Genomic DNA, 14848 nt, shown 5'->3' on the forward strand with positions numbered 1-14848 from the left:
GACCACCTCCCAGTCCTTGTCGGATAGCTGGTTCTCTGGCTGGCAAATAAAGGGCAATGTGAGTGACTTCTTAGGACCGCCCCTCTTGGCCTTGTTCTGCTGTTCGAAGTCGATTCGATGGTGGGCAATGAGTCGTTCGATATAGTCGCGAAGCAGTAGAGCTCGTCGTATCATGTATAACTGTGACAGCCATCTCGTATCGTTGTCCAAAATAACATCCAATGGCTTCCTGGCGTTGAGTTTTGGATCAGATGACTTGTTGAAGGCTTCTTGTTGAATGTTGCGAAGCATGCCAGTCAACATGTCAGATCTGTGGATAGCTACCACAAGATTGTGCAGTTTGCCTGCTGGCCCCTTCTTGCGCCAAATCAAATGTTCTGCTTCGGTAAGAGGCTCTGCCCCTGATATCCGCCGCTCAAAAGCGTCAGCATCGTGCCCAAATAGAATGGCTTTGGCGGAGAGGTTCAAGGTATGCCCAAAACAGCGTCCTCGCCTGCGGGCCCCAACGAAGCCGAGCTCTCCACCAATAATCTCCATGGCGGTATCATTGTTTTTCGCGTTGTCGAGCGTGAAATAGCCAATCTTGTCTTGGATCTGATACGATTCAATTACGTCGAGGATTTCTGCGGCGATATTAGGCCCAGTGTGCCTGGCGCTAACTTCGGGGAGCCCAAGCGTAATCTTGCAAGGCTTATTGTTTTCGTCCCTAAAAAAGCAACAGATACCATATAGGGCGTATCGGTTTCCAGACCGCCAGCCGTCGAAGGAGATGTGGATAAGTCCAGGCGCCTTGCCCAAGACCTCTATCACCTTCTGCTTGTGTTGTTCGAATGCGGCGACGATCTTTTCTCGAACAGTTGTGTGGGTAATATTGGCTTTACGTGCCGAAACTGACGGGTTCAAGTAATCGAAGATAGCATGGAGTTCTGCCTCCTCGGCAATTGAAAAGGAGTGATTCTTGGCCACGATCCAATCGATCAGAAGCCTCCGGAAGTGTTCCTTGTCGAAGCGTTTGATGAAGTCATTCGCAATCGCTTGTTCTCGGGGGTCGTGTAGATCGAGCTTCATGGATTCAGCGAGAGTCCGCTGCCCCGGAGGCTTTCTGCCCTTAGAATTCGCCTTCTTTTCAGCAGTTCCTTGGGTCATTCCAGGCGGAGCGCGGATCCCGTGGTCGTTGAACAGATGATTATACGCGTTATGAATGCCATCAGCTTCGAAATGACGTGGATGTGGATTATTCTTGCGAATGCACGCTCGGCATATCCATCTGCGGGCGTCTTCCTTTTGGATGTCATATCCAAATTGCCAGGCCCAGCAACGCGTCTCCCTGGCTCGCTCAGAGAACGCCCAGCCTGGGAAATGCCTCCAGAGCGTACGTTCGTACTGTTCATCGCTTACGGAAGAGGTCCTTAGAGTCGAGACAGGGGTCGAGGTTGAACGGTAGGATACGGCGTCGGGCAGGGTGTTGATTCGGCAGCGGACCCGAAGCCGCTGTCGGAAATGTCGAAGCAGGAATCAGGCGAGGTCATGGTAAAATAATCTCTTTGTCATGTCGAAATCACAAAACATGGTGCAGGTGATGGGTCAACAACAGGTCGTCAGGTCAGCGCGAATGACGCGTCAAACGCGACCAGTTGGCACAATATGCCCTTATCCTGCAGATGTTTCAGATACTTGCCTTTCGAGCCAATTTGATGTGGACGAGCACGTAGCGAGTGCCATATTGGGGTCGGGTATTAGATAAGTCCCTAACATCCTTCACATCACGAGCTTGACGCGATTAGTATCGCTTGCAATTTTTCGCGCAGTATTGAGATATTGAGGGATCTGGACGCGTTTTTTTAATCAGCTTGCCGGCAATTATTTAATGGTATAATTGTTGTATTATAAATCCAAAGTATGGACAGTCGAGCTTGATATTTGCTGGATATGTTGTTGAGGAAAATATACGCCTATTGATGGCCCTCATGATGATATGCACTCACGGAGCAAATCTTAAGTATATCCATCAAGACTTACGTCATCCCAATAAGAAAGCATAGGACATTCGAATAGTGTTTCCTATATTGTATGTATTCTAAAATTGCGCTGCTCAGAAGTTTCATGGTGTTTTTGACATAGGGTAGCAATATTGCAACAATTATGGGGCACATCAGCCTCTGTTAGAGGCATTCTGCCAAATACATGGGCGCCCTTAACTACCCCACTTCTAATCCACCCAAATCCACCCAATCCATCCACGACATCGCCGAGTGGATTCGGTGGATTAGCCAATCCACTGGGATTTTGCCAGTGGAGTGGACAGTGGAATCCACGAGTGGATCCACTACGTGGATTGGGTGGAGTGGCTTTCAACCCTGGTCAGCCACGCTAATTTACTTCCTGCACCCCATTCAAACGTCTAGGTCAGCCATTAATCCAAAGATAACTAGATGGGTGTTCGTTATTAACGCAATAAAGAAGTTTCGTAAATAAGTTCATTCACAGTTCAGCAGGTAATAGATCACAAAAACGCAGATACTTACCACTACTACATCAATCAACGCATCACAGCGGTAATGGAAACCATGGCCGTCCTTTTTATTACTGTCAGTCTGGCCACAACCGTGTTTTCGTAACTTGGGACGATGATCGCGGTGTTTTCGCCCATAACCCACAGTGTTGGTGCAAAGGAGCGTGTTGACGTAACTACAACTGGCAGCCCTGTGTCACCTTACAACCGGACTAGTCCCATAAATAGATAGTGGCGCAATAGACGTCCACATAACCCAAAAGTGCCGTAGGATATACCTCAGGAGTCCCATCAAGTAAGATGTTTCAACAAGGCTCCCACTGTATGTGGTACCCACGCAGCCAATAGCCATGCCAACTTCAAGCCTTTGTTCAAATTCGGTGACTTGCAGTTTTTCACAGCAACCTGACAACAAAGACCTGCATATGCAGTTGGTTCGCACAGGAAGCAGTAACTGGTTGACCATCTGCCACGTCAACTTGAAGCTGTAAGCTTTTGTGTAGGATAGCTTTGGTGTGGTCAGCCGACTGCTCGTAGACACTGGACCGAAGTCCAATCATGGTGGGTCTCGTCATCATTCTGCCTTGGTCGATTGCATACAGTATAGTGCATGGGCATTTTCCTTTTTGCGACAACATTCTCTTTATTACAAGTATGCTGGGAACTTTTAGGCACATTCAGTTACGCCTCAAGCAGATTTAGTGTCTACTTTACGAGACAAGACAAAAACGAGGGAGTACAAGTAATACACTCGGTCTATGCTATGTTATGTTATGTTATGTATATTTTTCGTCCGGGGGGCCGTAGGCCCCAAAAAGTCTCCTAATGGAGCACAGGACGTGCTGAGCTAAACTATCTACAATCGCTGCCGTGCTGATTCTCGATCGGACCATCTGCAAGGCCTCTTGGATCGGAGCCGTATACATGCTCGAGCGTTTTCTGTACTCATTACCCCCAAGAGGCACCTCTCTACTCGTAGCTCGCCCTACAGTAGTTGTCGGTGAAGCACGTCCCATTGGACATCAATACAGTTGATCCTCGCAGAGCTTCCCTCCAGCAGCGTCTCCCATCTAGTTCATCCAGCATATCATCGGCACAAAGGCGCATTTACTTTCAAGAGGTCATCCCGTCAGCGGGATCTATTCCTCTCCAGCCTAGAATTCTCTTGCACAGATAGATCAAGTAGCTTTCCATACCCTGAGGCAGGAAGTCCATGATCCCCTAAGATCGCCAGTAGCTGCAACCTAGGACCGTACATCCTTGGGGAAACCCCTCGCAGGGAAAAACCCAAGGCGGCTAGAACGCTGCTCTGTGGACAAGGCAGTCGCCTCGTTCCACGGTCTCCAGGTAAGCTCTGTACCGTTTCGACCCAACGGTTTGGTCTAGAGGTCTCAGCCAGTGAGACAGATTGTCAAAGCCTGGTGGTGTTCCAGGCAGCAGCCGAGGCCGCAAAGAAGAAGAAGGTCTCTGGGCAGTACGCGACTGCAGAGATCGGTCAAGCAGCTTCCGAGCTGCAAAAAGGGCAACGAACCAAGTGGGGTCCGTGCGTCAAGGTCGAGGGCACCAGAGGCCCCAGAAAGTCGAGCAGCCGAAGGCTGTTTGTGTTGTTCGGGCAGCTAAAGCTGCTGTAGTCGGTCGAGGCAGCGTTAAACTGCAGGCGAAGGTGAGAGTGAGAGTGAGGGTGCGATGACCCTCAATGTCAAGCAGCAAGATGCTGCGAATGTCGTCTGGGCAGCCGAAGCTGCAGAAGTCGGTGTTACGGGAAGTCGAGGGGCACAGAGGCCGGAATGTCGCAGGCTCGCGAAGCCGAAATGTCGAGGTGAGAAGAAGTCGTAGATAAGACAAATGAAATGGAGCCCGGAGGCGATGTCACGAGCTCGCGAAGCTCAGTGCCGTTGAAAACACTTGTCACGAAGAAAGGTCAACTCTCTGAATCCCTTTCTTCCAGCAGCTGTTAGGGTCCCGCTAGTCCCGCAGCTGCTTTTGTTGCCATTTTGGCCTGTAAAAATTTTCTGCCCTAGCAGAACGCTAACAGCGGGTGACACTCGGTCTATGCCACTGGCAGCGTGACGGGGTACAGGGTAATAATGCACAATAAAACTTGGTCTAACAGCTGGATAGTGATAGTAACTTACAAAACAAACAGCTAAAGTGGGAGATAGGGGATGAAATACTGAAATAGAATAGATAGCACCGATGTCGCCAGAGTGCAGCAAGCAACAACATCAAGTTTGACTATAATCCGTCATGTCATCCATATCAAATGAGACCTAGCCAATCCCACCCAAACATTGGCAGCCACTCGATTCCCGAAGCCGAGAAAAAGCGTCCATTGCTGTGACACGTCTAGAGAAGTCGTCTTCTCTAAGACAAGCTGTATCATGTACGCATGGCTTGTCAACGGTCTATAGCGAAAGAAATAGTATACACACATTGATATTCTTTCCACAGAAATTCCCCTTGCGCCAGTTTATATGCTTGCCTCCCTATCCGGCGCCTGTCTCTCCTACGAGAGCTCCCTCGGCCGTAGACGGTATGCAGTCATTATAAGCCTCATAATGTTTGGTAGAGAGTCATGAATCCATCCTGTCAAGCCCAGTTGCTTATGTCCTCCACTCCGTACAACAAGACATATTTGAGGATGTCTGAGAGCGAGATGATGCCCTTGAGCTTATTCTCATCGTCAACCACTATCAGACGATGAACTCTGCTCTTTCGGACTGTGTCAAAGATGGAATCTAGGCTATCACCTTCGCTGCATGTATAAATGCCAGGGCTCTCGTCAGATCTCTTGCATAGCGCCTCACCAACAGAGCCGTCCAAGTCATCGTAGGCACCATCTTTGATACAGGGGATGACATCAACTGCCTCAAAGGCATTCAGCACCCGCCCATGTGAATCGACGATTGGAACACAGCTAATGTTGTGTTTCACCATGAGATGAACCACGTCAAGCACAGAACTGCTCATCAAGGCGGTAACGATGCCTGAGTATGTGCCGAGGCCAATGTCTCGAACTGTTTTTTTCAGCAGCACCGTGTTGTGTTCATTGTTAACGGTGATAAACTTGAGGATACGATATTGGGTGATGACCGAAACGACCAGCTCCTTGTTAGTCTCGCTATCGACATCGACGAGTGGGATTTGTCGAGCGCGGGTCTTGAGCATGCGTCGACAGGCCTCATAAAGCGTCTTTGAAGGGTGAACCGAGACCGTCTCGATGGGTATTGCGCCGATCGCTTTCTCGATGTCTGGCCATTGTTAGCGATACACGCACCGCATAGAGACACCAACCAACCTCTTAGGCTAATGAGTCGAAACTGGTCGAGTTTGCTGAACTCGTCAGGAAACTGGCAATAGTACCGAATCACATTGATAAAATCGGTGCTGGTAAGGATACCGGCGAATCGAGAGGTTTTTGAGTTCCATAGAGGAGCCGATACAATTGCTATGGCGAAAGTTTAGCATTGGTGTTCAAATCTGCAGGTATCGGGTGACGCACAGTTTTGCGTAAGGATATTGATGGCTTTCTTAATGAGAAGATCGGTATCGAGGACGATGAGTCGAAACGAGAAGGGTAGAACATCGTAGCTGGTGCGAACTTTGAGGAAATCGCGAATGGCATTCTATCAAGCACGAGATTAGCTTCAACTCAAGATATCGTCGGTCATCGGATGCGCGCGTGCCCCACGTCGGAAGTTGTACGGGCAGACGGATGCGATGAGACAAGACAAATTTGAAAGGGAGACAAAGAGATGAACATATACCAGACCCTGCAACTGATCTCTGTCCAACGGACTTAGAGGCTTTGGCTCAGTGGGCGCCATTGGGCTCCGGATAGAAGTCCTGCATCTGAGATAGGATGACGGAGCGACAAATTGAGGGACATAGCCATGACTGGCGGCTGTGGTGGAGGGGCCAGTGGAAGTTGATGCAGCCCTACCGCGTGGAGTTATCGAAGCCGGTCCAGCTACAACTCCAACTCCAGCTTTAGCGGCGGGTGGTGCTGGGTTTGGCCGGTCTGTGCCTGGAGCGAAGGTCATGGTCGAAGCGCTTCCAGCTGCTGTGCCAATCACGCCAGGCACTGTACTGGAAGCATCATTTTCGACGCGGGGCAGCTGACCTACAGTATTGTCACCCTCTGCATCACCAGTTGGGGGTTCGGACGGAGGCTGTTGGGGTTGGGTTTCGCTCTGGGCTTCGATCCATGATTTGACGTGGGCTTTTGCTGAGTCTTCAACTTGAGCTTCATTTGTCACTTCAAGGTGGCCTTGGAATCCTTGAGGTTCGCTTGGTAAATCGACATCTGCTGGTGCCTTTGCTTCTGTCTTTGGTTCGAGGGGTCGGTCCCCTCGTACGGATTCGGCTTCTGGATTTCCCTCCATTCCAACCAATCCCTATCTCTTGACGTTGCACAGGGTGATGCGATAGCAAATCGTTCACGACGCGAGTTTTTAATAGTCTGATCAAGTCGGGGAATAGCAAAGGGTGAAATGCTGCAAGCTTGTCAAGGGCCAGAAGAGAGGCAGATGAGCCGTGAGTTATGGCGCATGACTGTCTCTCACAGGGAGGAAAATCACGGACGTAGTAAATGTGTAGGGCAGGCAGGGGAGGTAATCTGAATAAACGTCAATGAAAATAATCCGACAACATTGAGGACGATTCGATACGATTAAAGGCGCAAGTTTGTTTCATAAAACTTGAAGGGAACGTGGTCGAAGGGTAAGAGGGAAAAAGAAAGCAAACCATCCGCCACCTCTCGCAATCGCGTGCCACACGTTGCTTCGTTGCCTTAAGTACGGGAAACAGCCAACGTCATACAAGTATGGCTAAAGGCGTGTGAGCCAACCTGGTGCAGGCACCTTAGGAAGGTCCTCTGGGAGGCCTCCCCTCCCTCCGTCGAGAGTTGAGTAGAATAGAGTAGCAGCTCGCCCTTTGGGCTCCTGCACGTCGCCTTTCAGGACCTACTTGCTTGGGCTGTAATAAGTGATAAGAGAGCCACCTACACTACAGTTTGCCCAATAAAAGCCCAACAATAATGTTACTGTGTACCAGACGCTACTCCATACCTCTTAACCTTATCTGCTCAGTGCCCACAAGCCTCAATTCCCCGTACTGACAGCGGGGTCGGTCCAATTAAAATGCCTCAAACAAGTGGTACTTTATTGCCTAACGTACACTATCAGCAAGTGGATCAAATCAGTGAGTGGATCAAAAATACCTTAATCTCTATTTAATCACATGTGTCGCAGCCACCAAACATGTCACAATCAAATCAAGAGGCAAACATCATTCTTGCTCTTCAAGCCCTTCGAAAAGACTCAAAACTGGGTCTTCGTCGTGCTGCAAGGACCTACAAAGCGCCGTACAGTTCGCTTTGGCGCCGATACCGCGACATCCCTGCTCGGTGCGATGTCATTCCGAAATCACGTACACTATCCGATCTAGAAGAACAGATTATTGTTCAGTTCATTCTCGACCTGGGTTCGCGAGGTTTTCCCCCGCGACTGCGGGATGTGGAAGAAATGGCTAACCGAGTGCTGGCCGATCGCGATGCGTTACCTGTTGGCAAGTGCTGGACGCATACCAGTAGTGAAGTGTTGGAGTATTGGGAAGAATAGAGGTGCCCGTAACAAGAACATTTAAGTCGAATTGCATGTACATATGAAGTCTCATCTTCCGAATTGTCTAGTGTTGATGGCCACGGAAGGAGTCATGTGTCGCTTTTCTTCTAGCCTGCTCCCATTGCCTTCTACCCTCTTCAACGCTTACTACCAATGCGATCCCCTCCACGCAGACGATACCGAGTGTACCTCTATCTTCACGTCCTTCACAACGCCGACGGAAAACAGTGAAACACCCGTGCTTGAATCCGAAGGAAAGATTTGTGCTGTTATCACCTCCTCGCCACGCCCGCCAAACACCTCAACCGATGACCAGTCAAGCAGAATGCGTAGTTTAACATTTCCATTCCTGACAGGCAGCGGAGCGTAGTATACGCCTGGGAATGAGGCGCTGAAAGAAGAGTCACCAGAAGATTCGCGATTAACGAACATTTCATTTGTATCAAAATCATAGCCGATAGCGGTGCCGTATGTTCTGCCGTCCGTTCGCACGTTCAGGCCCAGCATTTTGGACTTTGCGCCGGGAGAAAAGGTCAAGGTTATATCCAAGGCCTTTCCAGACACTGGGAGGGTCAGATTGCCCGTGCGAGTCGAATGCCATTGATTTTTATACAACATCCTTCTGCTCTCTAAAGTTTGCAGGTTAGGGTGTGGCTTCTGTATCAGGCGCGCCCTCCCGTCGACGGTCTCAAGTGTCAAGACCCGGGGAATGCTCATCGCGCTTCGCCATGGGGAGGTAGGAGTGTCCACTGCGTAGGCCCAATCGTTCATCCAGCCGACGGCCACACGCTCGTAATTGGAAAGTCCATTGTAGGTGGCGGCGGCGTAGTAATCAGGACCGTAGTCCATCCAGTTAGCTTGTGGCGTGAGTGATTTGTCTGTGAAGACAATTTCACCTACGTCAAGATGGCCCCAACCTCCTGTGGCACGATCGACAAGTTCGATATAGGCAGTCTTACCAATGAGGCTGGCGACGTTCCAGCTCGCCCATATCACATCACCCCCGTTGACGCCACTGGTCGATCGTACCACTTGTCCATCCACAATCAGGTTGATGGCAGTCTCTTGATCCTCTGTCGTACCATACGTCTCTGGACTGTACGGATTGTTGCAACAGCCGATCTTGAAGGCAATGTATTTCTTGGAGATAGTAAACTTCTTGGAGCTAAGAGATCCAACAGTTTCGTCGCCCTTCTGCCACAACGTAAGTACCTGGCCGTTGCTGGGCTGTTGTCTGACGAAATCATCAGTTGATTTCCAGCTTGATTCGGCGAAGCTGGCTTCACTCCAATCTTCAAACACTACACTGTCTGCTGGAGCAGACGTATCGTAGACATTAGTGGCGTCTGCCGTGAATGTTGTTCCATCAAAAGTGCCGACCACGTACTGGGTTCCTGATCCACCGGCATGTGCGGGGCCGCCAGGATTGAGTCCGATTACCATCACCCACTTTGTTCTGGATTTTTTACCATCCACAGGAAGCGGAAACAAGCTGGGACATTCCCACTGGCCACCAACTGCATTGACAGGGCCAAATTCACTGACATGTTCCCAGTCCGTCAGGTTTTTGGAAGTATAGATAAGCAGTTTATGAAGTTTGGGTAGTGAGACGGTCATGACCCAGTGCTTACTTGGCCCGTACCAGAAGACGAATGGGTCGCGGAAGTTGAGATATTCGTCGGCATATTGGCTGGGAGGCTCTAGGATGACTGGGTTGTCAGGATACTCAGTCCAAGAGAGGCCATTGTCTGTGCTGAAGGCGATTGATTGAGATTCCTGGCCGGTGCGGACGGATTTGTTGCTCGGTAGGGTCATATCTGACGTATAATGCGATGTATAGACGGCCACTAGAGGAGGTCTCTTGCCATTACCAAGACCTGAAGTCAGGGCGTCATCGGAGACGGCGCTTCCGGAGTAATACAGTTCATTTAACGATCCTGCTGGTGAATTGAAGGCGTTGAGGGCGACAGGTAGTTCCTTCCAGCGCATGAGATCGTCGCTGACTGCGTGGCCCCAGGAAATATTTCCCCAGACGTCGCCTGTGGGGTTGTACTGAAAGTACATATGATATTTCCCTTTATGGTAGATGAGGCCATTGGGGTCATTCATCCAGTTCTTGGCTGAGGTGAAGTGATATTGAGGACGATAGGCCTCGGTGTAGGATGTTGCACTGACGGTTGCCAGCAAGCAAGCAAAAAGAAGGGAGAGTTTAGATTGCATCTTGACTGATGGCGCTGAATTGACTCTTGTGAAGTGAAATGGCAAAGAAATCATGGAAGATTTATACATTTCTTATTAGGTCTTGGGAGATCGAAGGGGCGGATAACACTGATTTCTGGACTCTTTACCTAGGACGTGAAGGACTTAGTGTTGTCGTTAGTTGTTGTGACCGAATCGTGTCGAAGCAAGGGCCGACGCCACCTTTACCGATGGTGATTGGTGGCTCTCTCATGGGTTCGGACGATGGCGCGATTAAATTTGACCTAATTACAGATGTAGCTGCGTACCAAGATAGAAGGGCACCTTGGTCGAAATTAGATGGTAAAATGTACCCACACTGGCGGATATCCTGAAACCCTGGCGCCTCTGTAGAAAGCTTCGGTAACCTTCTACATTACATCAATCAAGCTAGACTAAGTCTAGGTGGCTCGATAGTCGGGCGAAGTCTGCGGAGAATGCGGGGGGCTCTGGTGGCAGCATTTTACCTTCCGTTTTCAGACCAGGAGGGTCGTGCGTTCTCATCCAAGGTCCATGCCACTTTCGGTTCATGTCGCTCCGACATATGGTCATGATTACTTCGATCTCATTGGTTCAGTCAGTACACTCGTTTCTAGTCGCGCAAGCGCCCAATCGTCCACAGGACCTAAATGAGGCATTTATGAGGAATTTATGTGGAGCTGGGGAAGAGAGACCGCGACGCCAGGATCCCCTCTTCCCTTGTTGATGAGCCCCATGTCGGCTACGTTAGCGTATTTTGTGACAGTAGGTGCGCACCGCGATGTGAATCAGTCAAGTATGGCCTTGTACCTAGTGTTTGTCGCTCCCAGGCATTGGCATGAGTCTGGAATACGATATTATACGCTGTCTCACCGATGGGAGTGAGGAATGAAAATTGGCGGGCTATCAGAGACTAAGGAATCTCGTTCTTTCGATGCTCGGGCATAAGGTAGGTGAGCGTGACGCGAAAAGGTTCCACGGCAACCCGTTCACTTCTAGCAACTCTAGCGCCTTTTGGGTGGGGGGGAGGGCTGTAGGGGGGTTCAAGAAGGAGTGTTGTTAAACCTTCTAGCGGCTTTCCAGAAATGTGCGAGGCCCCACTACTCCACCTAGCTACTGGCGTAGCTGCCAAGCCTCTCCGCCCGACGGGACGGGCCCCGCATCAGCCTCAGCAAGGTTCAATTTCTTCTTCCTAACTAACACGTAGATGTTGTCTTTGCAATGCTCTCTCAAATCGTTAGTTTGTTCTAGCGTTATGCTCTCTCTTGGTACAAGATATCCAGTCGGCAGAATATTTTTCCGACTTGTGTTGCGAACCACCGCTCCGTATCAAGAAATGTGTAAGAACTGAGGACATCCTCCTCACCTGCCCAAATGGTCCTAGGAATAAGGAGTCAGAGTTTTCCTGGACCTTCGTAGTAACTAGACGCACAGGATCTACTGCATTTCCTTTCCTCTTCTGTATATCACTCCCCCGCATTCTTTCCTCTTCTATCACTTCCCCCGCATCTCCGCAACCTTTTCGTAGTTTTAGCGCGTTCCAGCAGCTGCGCCTAGCTAGGCGGCGACCCCGCATCATTAAGATTGAAGTGCTACTGTACCACGCGTGCGAAGGCTTTAATATTGTATTGCTTGGTCAAGTTCACGTTTAGGCGCCTTGACACATGGAGGGAAATCGGGCTTTCGCTATTCGTTGTGGTCATACGACGGCCGCTCATTGGTGTTGGGCCCTACTATTATATGCCGGGGCTCAATCTGATTTGACGGGGGTATACTACGTCGGTTCGTGGAGACTGACGTCGAATAAGCCTTCAGTCAGATCGCTCATTTCTTAGGCGAACAGCCTATATATAAGTATGAACAAAGGGAGGACATTCACGTTGTTTGCTTTGCCAGGTAGCACGACAATCTGAAGGCCTATCCATTCATCGTTACCATGCTGAGATTTCTCACACTCTTCCCGGAGACGCTGACGCTCCGCTTCTTTTCATTGCTGACGTTCGCCTTGTACGCCAGTACAATCCCACTTGCTGCCAGCCAGACCCGACCCAGCTATCACATCACCCCCGAGAAGAAATGGATGAATGACCCTCAACGTCCGTTCTTCCTCGGGGATGAATGGCATCTCTACTACCTATACAACTCCAACTGGGACGCCTCAAACCCTGGTGCAGGGGGGACGGAATGGTACCACATCACGAGTACCGACATGGTATCCTGGACTCGCCGGGGCGTAGCTATCGAGAAATACAAACCGAACCCTCCCAGCGGCAAAATCCTCGGAGACATTGAAACCGGCAGCGCCGTGGTCGACACGGAGAACACGGCTGGCTTTGGCAAGAATACCGTCGTGGCCAGGGCTGCCGTCAGATCAGATTAACAATCAGATATATCAATCAGATCAATCAATTCAAATCAGATATGAAATTTCGTCAGATCAATCAATTCAAACACAAGCATCTGTACATCTGATATATCTGAATGGAGAGCAGCTACCCTAGAACCGCCGGATCATCTGTATGTTCCGGCTCCGGAGAGGGTGGCTCTTCCTGAAAAGCTACGATGTTACAGGGGTCAGCCGAGCTGATTGGTCCTGGACCCTTGCTTGCCGGGGTCTTAGGTAGAGGCGAATCTAAAGGTACCCGTATTTACTCGTGAGATTCGGAACGCCCTGTGGAGTCAAATGCCATGTACTAAGTGGCTCATTCCTTTTAGACTCTCAAAAAGTCGATTATAGTCGTGTTAAATCCAAAAAGGCCAATTATATGCTGCTAAATCAGCCGTAAGAAGGGTAGTTGACTCCACAGGGCGTTCCGAATCTCGTGAGTAAATACGGTAGATCACCCCTTTTTTCTACCTCTCGCTCTGATACGGCATAGATTTAGCCAGACTTTGGTGGATTGATCATAGCAATACCGCGTTTGAGTAGATTTGCATTGGATGCCCTTGCAATCTCGGCCATGTCAACCGATTGTGAGAGAACATTCAGTCTTGCGAAGCTTACAGTCAGCTCACAGCGACATTCTCTACTTGGATCGAGCATTGAGTCGATCCAATTACTGAAGAACTGGATAAGGGGAGGGTGTGTTACTCTGAGGGGGCTATGCTTAAGCAACAAGGCAGTCAGATCCCACGGGCAGAATCGTGAGGCTGGGAATAGCTCCACGTGACCTATTATATATCAGATATCTATCAATCAATCAATCAGATCAGATGTAGAGGGCAAATTATCAGTTCAGTTCAGATTTACGTCCTAATCTGATTTGATTGATCTGACGGCAGCCCTGGTCGTGGCCATGCTCACACAGATGGCAGATGGGGTGCAACAGCAGTCTCTTTTCTATTCCACCGACAATGGGTATAGCTTTACCCCTTATGAGGGCAGTCCTGTAATGCCAAACCCGAGCCCGAGTACTAAACCCGCATTTCGAGATCCCAAGATCTTCTGGGATGACGAAGCGGGGTATTGGGCTATGTCACTCGCCGAGGGTAACAAGATTGGTTTCTACACCTCCAAAGACCTTAGGACCTGGGTGCATACGTCTGACTTCGTACCTGGGGACGCCAATGTAGACCTGGGCACCCTCGAGTGCCCAGATTTATATCAGATCGACCTAGACGGAGACACCACAAAGCGCACCTGGGTTCTCGCCATGGGCGCGAACGGCTACCGCTACGGTAGGACGACAGGAACCGCATATTGGACCGGAAAATGGGACGGCAAAGGCTTCGCCGCCACGAACAGCTTCCCGCAATGGATGGATGACGGGCCCGACTTCTACGCCACGGTCAGCTGGGAAAATCCGAAAGACAGATACGGCAGTCGCTACGCCATTGCTTGGGTGAATAACTGGGACTACGCAGCGACGCTGCCTTATTACAGAGACTTCGCTGGCCAGACCAGTCTGGTTCGGGAGATCAAGCTCAAGACTGTCAATGGTTCTTCCACCTTGGTGAGCAGCCCAATAGGAGGGTGTGAAGCCGTCGAATCTCCCAGCTCCGTGAGCGGGAAGACCATCACGACGGATCCCGCGACTGCATCTCTCCCAAGCAACCTTGCGGAAGGTGCATACGTCATCCGCGCCACGATCTCCAAGAGTGACGGCGACAGCGGCAACGAAGTCCGCTTTCGCATCAAATCCGACGGGTCTTTTAGCACGACCGTCGGTTACAACTTCGTGAATTCCGAAGCGTTTCTGGTCAGAGACTCGGACGGTTCTGCGACGGACTCCCTTGCGGAGGGCCCGAAGAAGGCGTACGACGCTGTGCGGACGGCACCGAATCCTTCAGGAACGAATACGGTCGAGCTGGTGATATATGTGGATTGGAATTCAGTGGAGGTATTCGTGAATGGCGGTGTGGCCGTGCTATCGGGCCTAATTTATCCCAATAAAGCGGCGCGGGGCATTCAGCTTGTGTCGGATAAGGGAAGTTTGACGTTGGCGTCGTTTAGCCACGCTGGTTGTAAGAAATAGTTTCTAGCTATTTGTACAAC

The 14848-nt window shown here is 50.2% G+C and overlaps 5 protein-coding genes across 5 annotated transcripts; 2 read left to right on the forward strand and 3 right to left on the reverse strand.

Moving 5' to 3' along the window:
* Positions 1-3282: 3282 nt before the first annotated feature.
* On the reverse strand, positions 3283-3552 carry BKA55DRAFT_571607 (uncharacterized protein). The gene has a single exon (XM_046193086.1). The coding sequence runs from the start codon at positions 3526-3528 to the stop codon at positions 3289-3291; it is 240 nt and encodes a 79-aa protein (XP_046047950.1). The 5' UTR covers positions 3529-3552; the 3' UTR covers positions 3283-3288.
* Positions 3553-5101: 1549 nt separating this feature from the next.
* BKA55DRAFT_595054 (uncharacterized protein) lies at positions 5102-6897 on the reverse strand (the record flags this gene model as incomplete). Its single annotated transcript, XM_046195745.1, has 4 exons — positions 5102-5763; positions 5811-5960; positions 6015-6138; positions 6280-6897. The coding sequence occupies 4 exons, from the start codon at positions 6895-6897 to the stop codon at positions 5102-5104; spliced, it is 1554 nt and encodes a 517-aa protein (XP_046047951.1).
* A 1303-nt stretch (positions 6898-8200) lies between these two features.
* Positions 8201-10356, reverse strand: BKA55DRAFT_515057 (glycosyl hydrolase; the record flags this gene model as incomplete). The annotated part of the gene is made up of 2 exons (XM_046188002.1): positions 8201-8331; positions 8373-10356. 2 exons carry the CDS (start codon positions 10354-10356, stop codon positions 8201-8203), a joined length of 2115 nt encoding a protein of 704 aa, XP_046047952.1.
* A 1640-nt stretch (positions 10357-11996) lies between these two features.
* On the forward strand, positions 11997-13123 carry BKA55DRAFT_571620 (glycosyl hydrolase). The gene has a single exon (XM_046193087.1). It carries the CDS (start codon positions 12290-12292, stop codon positions 12731-12733), a length of 444 nt encoding a protein of 147 aa, XP_046047953.1. The 5' UTR covers positions 11997-12289; the 3' UTR covers positions 12734-13123.
* Positions 13124-13582: 459 nt separating this feature from the next.
* On the forward strand, positions 13583-14828 carry BKA55DRAFT_739403 (glycosyl hydrolase; the record flags this gene model as incomplete). Its single annotated transcript, XM_046201417.1, has 1 exon — positions 13583-14828. Exon 1 carries the CDS (start codon positions 13650-13652, stop codon positions 14826-14828), a length of 1179 nt encoding a protein of 392 aa, XP_046047954.1. The 5' UTR covers positions 13583-13649.
* Positions 14829-14848: the final 20 nt, after the last annotated feature.

This window comes from Fusarium redolens, assembly GCF_020744475.1.
Source record: "Fusarium redolens strain MPI-CAGE-AT-0023 chromosome Unknown BKA55scaffold_10, whole genome shotgun sequence".
NCBI lineage: Eukaryota > Fungi > Ascomycota > Sordariomycetes > Hypocreales > Nectriaceae > Fusarium > Fusarium redolens.

What these genes read in the sequence shown, in the direction of transcription:
- BKA55DRAFT_571620 (XM_046193087.1), top strand. Translation starts at nt 12,290, where the DNA reads ATGCTGAGATTTCTCACACTCTTCCCGGAGACGCTGACGCTCCGCTTC.
- BKA55DRAFT_571607 (XM_046193086.1), bottom strand. Translation starts at nt 3,528, where the DNA reads ATGGGACGTGCTTCACCGACAACTACTGTAGGGCGAGCTACGAGTAGA.